The sequence below is a fragment of the Olea europaea genome, chromosome 20 (assembly GCF_002742605.1).
Source record: "Olea europaea var. sylvestris chromosome 20, O_europaea_v1, whole genome shotgun sequence".
NCBI classification, from domain to species: domain Eukaryota; kingdom Viridiplantae; phylum Streptophyta; class Magnoliopsida; order Lamiales; family Oleaceae; genus Olea; species Olea europaea.
In genome coordinates, this window is record NC_036256.1 from 9,027,434 (window position 1) to 9,035,585 (window position 8,152).

At 32.5% G+C, this 8,152-nt stretch overlaps 1 protein-coding gene across 1 annotated transcript; it reads right to left on the minus strand.

Moving 5' to 3' along the window:
- Positions 1-1,885: 1,885 nt before the first annotated feature.
- On the minus strand, positions 1,886-4,811 carry LOC111369557 (cyclin-D4-1-like). The gene is made up of 6 exons (XM_022991126.1): positions 4,441-4,811; positions 3,967-4,053; positions 3,774-3,872; positions 3,137-3,338; positions 2,905-3,026; positions 1,886-2,448 (listed from the first exon to the last, which is right to left on the minus strand). The coding sequence occupies exons 1-6, from the start codon at positions 4,660-4,662 to the stop codon at positions 2,230-2,232; spliced, it is 951 nt and encodes a 316-aa protein (XP_022846894.1). The 5' UTR covers positions 4,663-4,811; the 3' UTR covers positions 1,886-2,229.
- Between the last annotated feature and the right edge of the window lie 3,341 nt (positions 4,812-8,152).

The window sequence follows — 8,152 nt, forward strand, 5'->3', positions numbered from 1 at the left end:
AAAAAAATCTAGAAATACATATTATTATTATTATTTGTAAAAGTCTCCCAAAATCTTGTGATTAATAAGAGACAAATTTTGAAAATTTTTGAATGCTTTCTAGTTAAAAATTAGTACCCCAGAAACTCTTATAAAATTCTCTTAAAATTTGAATACCCCAAATTTTATACAGACTTTTAAAAAGTTTTAATTGGATACGCCATGACTTTTAGAGACTTTTTAAAAATATATAAAACTCTCAATTGAATATACCAATAGTTTTAGAGAGTATCAAAAAATCTACATTGAATATCCCTAAACTTTTTAAGTCATTAAAAGTCTCAATTAAATACAACCCAAGAATAACATAGTTCTTAAGAATTACATTTGAGTGTCGAATTTGTTGTAGGTTCGATCAAAATTAACTTAATTGTCAGCTTCAAATCTTGCACCATTGATATTAACAGTTGATTATAATTTAAATCAATGATATAAATTTTTTTTTTCAAAATTAAGCATTAAAGTTGTAAAAATAAAATATAATTTTGAATACAACTTTTCCAATTTTCACAATGTTTCAAGTCTTTTCTCAGAATATGATATTGTTACTTGTCTCGCTGTGGCATTTTTTTTTTTCATACTACCCAGAGGTAAATCACTCCCGTCTTTTTTTAATTATCACGTGACTATAAAACCATCTCATTTGAAAGTTTTTTGAGCCTAAACCCAAATTGTGAAGTAACTTCTAACTTTATAAAATTAGAGATATGAAGACTAAGAGAACGATTTATTGTGCAATTATATTACAAAATGAAAGGTCGGTGAACAATATTTATATTTTAAGAGTTTAGACCAATGGTTCAACTTTCCCCCCAAATATACAAGATTGATTAGTAAATTTTAAAAGTTTTGGCCGTGGAAAATGAAAATTTCTACTTTTTATATACTATACAGTTTTAGGGACAAGGACAAGAAATTTTTTTATGTTGCACATGATTTGATTTGTACATATAACATGTCAAGTACAATGGGCTTAGCCCCGTTTGGCCCCCATTTTCTAGAAAGGAAAATAAGTGGAATAGTATTTTTTTGAAAAATGAGTGATTAAAAAAGAATGAAAAGTTTTCAATTTACGCGTAATATTATTTTATTGAAAATTATGTAATTGAAAATAGGAGAGAGAAAAATAGAATATAATGGGGGCCAAACGGGGGCTAAGAGTTTGTTTGTGAGAAATTTTTCAAAAATCATCTTTAACCACATTGTATGGTACTTGAAATATTTTATACTTTCTAACGACACATTCTCCTAAACAATCATTTTTCATTTCAAAAAATCTCTCTGAAAAACAAGCTCCGAATATGCAGAGCAAGATAAAAGAAAAAATATATTACGATGATGTATTCCATTCAATTCAATGTACTAATTATGCTACATCATATTCACGTATGTCATTATTTCCAATTTAAGTTATGGAACTTGAATCCCACATTACAAGGTAATTTATATAAACTTAAATTCTCTAATTTCAATAATTAATTTTTAAAAGAATTATTCTAGGGGAAAATAACCCCTTACATAAGGATGTTCAAAATAGACACCCGACGCCTCCTATTGGAGGGGCGCCTACGCGCCATGGACATCCTTATGTTCCCCCTTTTTTTAAAATGGTGCAAAGGATAGGAGTTAAATAATCTCATCTTTACTGGCAGCCGCAGTGTGGAGGTTCGATTCCTGAAATATGGAATTAGACTTTCTGTGGACACCAGTGTATGGACAATATCTTGTTCCCTGTCCTGTTAGGACACATCCCGCAATTTCCTCCCTCACGATATTCCAAAGACGAGATGATGAGGACCCTTAAAGTTGGGGTTCAACCTTTTTAAAATATAACTCTCCTAAAATCTATAACAATGTAACACAAGCATCATCAAGAATAAGACGAGGAAGAGAGAACTTTTATGGGGAGGGACACTTGCCATCACCGGATATATTCCCCTTCTCACCACAGACACAAAATGTGGCTCTAATTCCCAAAAATTTGTTCTCTCCACCATTCTACAATTACTGCGTTTATTGACATGTCTGATCATTGACAGCTAAGAACATTTCTTTTCATGTTCAAAGCATGGGACCTCTTCCTCTTTTTTCAACCCATCAAATTCTTTGGTTTTTTTAATGGGCACTTTTTTCAGTCCTATTCACCAAAACTGATTTTGGATTTATTGGGGGTGTAAAAGAAAATATATTTCACTTGAATTCACCACTTTCTAAAGTTGGTTGGTCCACTTTTCTCCTTTTAGTGTGTGAAGAATTTGAACATGACTGAACTGTTGTTTCATCACTTTTGTAGCTCAAGCATGCAACCTCCAACACCCCATTGGGACTTTGTGGCACATTACTAGCAGCACTTGTCCCACTAATTGTTGTCAAATCTTGAATCAGTTCAAGACACTTCATCGCTCTTTCCTGCAAATCCCACAAACCACAACTAAGTTGCTAAATATATACGACGTGGGGACAAATTGAATAGTACTGAACAACGTTAAAGTGAGAGAAGTTGTTATAGATTAGACAACAACTACATTGCTAAACATATATGATATACAGTATGTGGGACTAGACAATTAAGAAAGAAAAGAAGTTGAAGAATTTTTTGCTCGTTCTTTGTAACATTGTCTAGTGCTACATACGAAACGTGATCGTGAAGTTGATCTGACTAAAGCAAGGAACGAAAAGTGTCTTGTCTAAGGTGTCACCCAAGTGGGTGTGTGTCTATCGTCTAGTATATCTTGTTCATTGTAATGTAAAGTTTTGTCTAGTATTACGTACCAAACATGCTGTTAAACCTGAAAACGACTAAACCGAGCAAAAAAGGATTGACTCGTCCAAGGTTTAATTAAAGTGGGGACCAAAATAAATTACCTTCTCTACTAGCATAAAACCAGACATTGCCTTATCAATGTTGGTTGCTTGTATTTCCCCTAAAACATGCATTGCCACCGCTGCAGCTATTTCAGAAGGCCTGAATTCCAAGAAATGAATACCTGCATTCAATTCCCAACCAAGCACTGAATCAAACACTTAAAATGCTAGAACCAAAATGGACATTATCTTCAATACAAAATATACTATAAATCACACACTAAAAAGGGACCTTTGATTGTATTCATGATGAGTTGAATTGATCTAGTAATCAAGGGCCATGATGGAACTTCATCATCATTGATCTTCTTGAGGAAATGGTCTATGAAACTGCATGGAGTATAAGCTTGCATTTTCCACTTCAAGATAGCCAATATCAAAAGCTCCATTTTTTGTATGGTTTTCCCTTCAAACACAAATTTTGGTTCCCCCACCTATAACATTCAAACACTGTCAAAACTATTGATGGAAGCATCACAATAATTCAATACTACAACAAATTACGAGCATATCTAGTACATAGTATTGAACGCGAATTAGTTAGCATAATGAATAAGATTTTAGCTTCACTCTTCATTATTATCTTGTCCAATCCAATCTTCCCTACCAAAACATGTTATAAGCCTTCTTTCCAAAAGCTATAGCTAATAGGAGGGGCACAATGCCGCAATCTAGACCTGTATCACCGAGGATCAGCTCGAGAGTCCACCTCAAGCACTAATCATTTGGGCCAAGGATCATCCTCGCGCTCAAGTGATGCTCTATATTATCTCCCCAGTACATACAGAGTCGAAATCTTTTTCCGCCAGTCTGTTCGGAAAAATATCAAAAGTTCAATATAATGCATATCATTCTTATGTTGATTTCACCTGTAAGTCCACAGTGGAAGGGACTTCAATCTCCTCCATTTTGGCTGCTAGTGATAAACAAGCCACAGCCACCAACTGAATTGCCCATGTTTTACCTGTCTATGAAAATTATAGAGCAGAAAAATCAGTCTTTTTTACTGTCAAACCTGCTAATTAAAAGTAAAAATCAAATATTACTTTGTGAAGAACTCACTGGCAAGTCATAAACAGATAAAAATCTGTCAAAGTAATTCATAGCCAAGCAGAAGCAAATTGCTCCAAAATTGTACTCAGCATGAGCCTGTAAATAAAAATAAAATAGAAGTCATTAATCAAAAACCATTAACTGTTATCACATTTTAGTTTAAATGCTCAAGAAACCATTAATTGAATTAAATAAACACAGCAAATCCAATATCCAATCCATTTTCAGATGAAATACTCATAAATGAGGGAAAACCCCTTTTATAGAAAATCTCAGGAACCCAATTGAAAAAATCAAAAATTACCAAAATGGCATAAATGAAAGAAAATTTACACCATCAAGAATGCTGATCAAAATGGAACAAAATGCAAAACCCATTCGAAGAAAATGGAAAAAAACTAATTTGATCTAAAGGAAGGGAGACATAAAAAACCAAAACCCAATTTGATTAAATAAAAAAACTGACCAAAATATAAATTTTACCTTTGAAATCCATTCATATGCGTCTCTTCTTACACTCATATCCAACTCCCCACTTCTCAGTTTTCTTATATAATCAGTTTTAGGCAAATATTCCTTTTCTCTCTCAATCATCAAACGAATGAAAGGATCCACAAAATCGCCATCATCATGGAACGCGCTTTTGGTTGTATGATTGCAGAGAAGTTCTGGTGCTGCACACTCAACACTTTTTCCATCGGCCATTGACAAATCACTCTCAATCAATGTTTTTTTTCTGTTAATGGAACTTAGAACAATCTCATAAAGAATGGTCTTTTATGTGGTGCATGTCAAGATCAGCTCCCAAAGAGTAAGAAGTTAAAGAGATTTTAGAGACGGTGTTTATTGATAGAGGGCTGGGAGGGGGCGTAGGGGAGTGAGTGTAGAGGTGTTAATATGGAGTTAATTGTTTCAATGGTCACTGAATTTAGATCCATGTGTTTGATTGGCCATTGAATTTTAAAATATCGAATTTTGATCACTGAATTTTAAAAAATGTCGAGTTTTGGCTACTGAACTTAAATCCATGTCTTTAATTGATCATTGAAATTTAAAATGTCGAGTTTTGATCACTGAACTTAGGTCAATGTCTTCAATTACACATTGAATTTAGATCCATGTCTCAGTTTGACCACTGAACTTTGGAATATGCCGTATGTTACTCACTAGCATAACTGTTGAATTTAAAAAATATCGAGTTTACAGTGAATAATGTAAAATATTTTTTCAAAATTCAGTGAGTAATATACAATATTTTTCAAAGTTCAGTGAGTAATGTATAAGATTTTCAAAGTTCAGTGGTCAAAACTCGATATTTTAAATTTCATTGAGTAATCGAAAACATGGACCTAAGTTCGGTGATCAAAACTCGATATTTTTTAAAGTTCAATAGCAAAAACTTGACATCTTAAATTTCAGTGGCCAATCAAAAATATGAACCTAAATTAAATGACCAAAACTCGACATTTTAAAATTTAGTGACCATTAGAACAATTAACTTGTTAATACGTTGTTCTTAAAAGAGAAACCTCATGTAGCAAATGGACATATGCAGTAATCTTAGAAAAAGCATTATTTTTATTTTTATTTTTTGGGGTGCATGTGCAGTAATATCCAAAAATAAAATTAGGCCTGTTTGATTTTCATTTTTATCGAAATACATTTTGCTCTATCTTCTTTTTAACCTCACATTTTTCATTAAAATAATATTATACGTAAATAAAAAAATTTCTTATTTTTCATCTACACAATCTCCATCAATTTACTATTTTAAAATTAATTTTTCCATAAAAGTGAGTGTCAAACACCCTCTTAATGTATTTTGGAAATGAAAACGTGCTTTCTACTAAGGACACATTTAAAAGTTTTTGAAATAAAAAACTATCCTGAGATTATTTTTTAACGTATTTGATAATTTCCTGAAAGTAATTTGTTTGACTAAAAATTTTTTTTTAGGAAAAGATGGACCTCTTACTCAAAGTAAAAGCAAAAATTCTATCTACATTATTTTTTTTCTAAAATAGGGAAAATAAAGGGTAATTTTGGAATAGTACGTGGAAAAACTGCCCCTTCAAACTTGGGGAAGATGTTCCGATTCTTGAAAGAAATTAACATAATTGATCAATTTGAAAGAGTAAAATTGGTTTTTTTATATAGGCTTAATAGAACAATACCCCCTATCTATTACTCAAATTGTCGAAAACCTTCCTACATTTTGGAAATAAAACAAAAAGTCCATGTTTCAAACGTTTTATGCGAAGTACCACCTATTGTTAGCCTCTGTCCATCATGTCGTTATATTCCAATAAAAAGAGGGAAATGAGAGAAATTAAAAGGGCAAAACCCCTAAACATCGTGCGCAAAATCCCTCCAACACATTGAAATTTGTGAAAATGGTCTTTGTCATCTATTTTTTCAATAAAAAGATTGAAAATGATGAATATGCCTCATATTCAGATTAAAAAAATAAGACAAAATAAATAAATAATTGCAATAGTAGTAGCAAAACCTTTTATTTATACAATCCACCTCCCAAAAACTTTAAAATTTTATTTTCTTCCTCAATCCCAACCTACCCTCAAAACTTCATCTTCTTTCGCACCCCTCCTTCTTTTCAATTCAATCCACGGAACAACAATGAGAACGGCATTAGTCAAGGACACGAAAAGGAAAGCAAAAACAAGGAACCCAGGGAATTGTATATGAATGAAATAAACAATTTTGTTGGAACAAAGTGAAAACTAGCATTAAGGGAAAGTAAAGATAAAAGTTTTTTGATTTGTAATTGTATACCATATGTGTGACTCCCATAGGCAAGTCCTTCAATAAATGGTAACCCTACAATATAGATAAGAATAATATTGGTTGTAAAGAAAATATTTCACAGAAGTTATACAGATGTGTCACATGAGAGTGGGTCCCATGTGAAATAAAATTATACCAAAAAATGATCATTCTCTCATCTGTAAAGTTTCTCTTCTGTACATTAAGCAGCACTATGTGACATAGGCCCCCGATGGCTTTTCTTGAGTGGCTATGCAAACTCAATCGCTGCAGGCTTCACCATTGACTTAGGATTCAGATCAGGGGTAGAGCCAGGAATTTCTGTAACGATGGGCTAAAAATTTTAAAAATTAGATACCATGCTATTAGATACTCGCCATCAGGGGTTGCCTTAATTCTAGTAGTCACAATTTCAAACCTCATATCCTGTATCAAATCCACTCTTCGCCCTTCGCTGATAATATAGAAGTAGACCCAAAATGAAACGGATCATTTACAATAACTTACCTGAAGCAAAATTAACATCAATATTAATCTCTTTTAGACTTTCAAAAAGCATCTTAGCATCCAGTAAATTAAAATGAAATAAAGTCAAAAACCTTCCTTTTATCCCAAAACTAATTAAAAGAAGACAATATGTTTCAAACAACCATTTTAAGCATCAAGCCACCTCTAGTGATTGATAATATTTCAAATTTGATACGAAAAAGTCTGCATTTTACCAAGAAAGAATAGTTCATAAAAGAAAAGGCAATCCATCATACCAGGATTTTTATGGAGAAATCTGGATACGATTACTCAATTTTTTTCACCAATCACCCTATTACTAGTAAAACCTAGCACGAACAACTGAAGAAATCTTTAAATAGCTGTACATAAAACACATAATTATTCTCGAAAAATTACTCTACTTTGAATCCTATATAAAAAAGGAGATTTAGTAAAACTAATTATTCAAAATACACAAATTCAATTTAACATTCAGATTTGAAAAAAGGGATAGGGACTCACCGTCCCTCACTGCAATCAGTAGGGCGCAGGCCGGTAGTGAGTCGGCAATTGATTGTTCTGTTTGACGCAGCTACGGGCAGGGCCAAAGTGAAAAGATTTAGGGATTTTGATTTTTGATCTTTGGGAATTATTTGAATTGGTTTTGCAAAGGACAACGGAAATGGCCGAATAGAAAAGAAAGGGGATTATACACGTGAATTAGAATAAGAAAATGGGTAATGGATTAACTAATGGGTATTATTATTGGGCCTAAAATACATAGAATTAGTGGGCTATAGATTAAAGATTTTTTTAGGTGGGCTACCCACTTAAATTTACTTGTTGGTGGGCTAATTGGGTTAAATTGAATACAATTCAAAAAAATAAAAAAAATAAAAAAAAAATTCTGTTGCATCTAGGC

Excerpts from the sequence above, each read along its gene's own strand:
- LOC111369557 (XM_022991126.1), bottom strand. The coding sequence starts at position 4,662 with ATGGCCGATGGAAAAAGTGTTGAGTGTGCAGCACCAGAACTTCTCTGC. Across the intron at positions 4,054-4,440 it reads CATATGAATGGATTTCAAAG|GCTCATGCTGAGTACAATTT; the intron begins GTAAAATTTATA and ends TTTTATTTACAG. Across the intron at positions 3,027-3,136 it reads CATCATGAATACAATCAAAG|GTATTCATTTCTTGGAATTC; the intron begins GTCCCTTTTTAG and ends AATTGAATGCAG.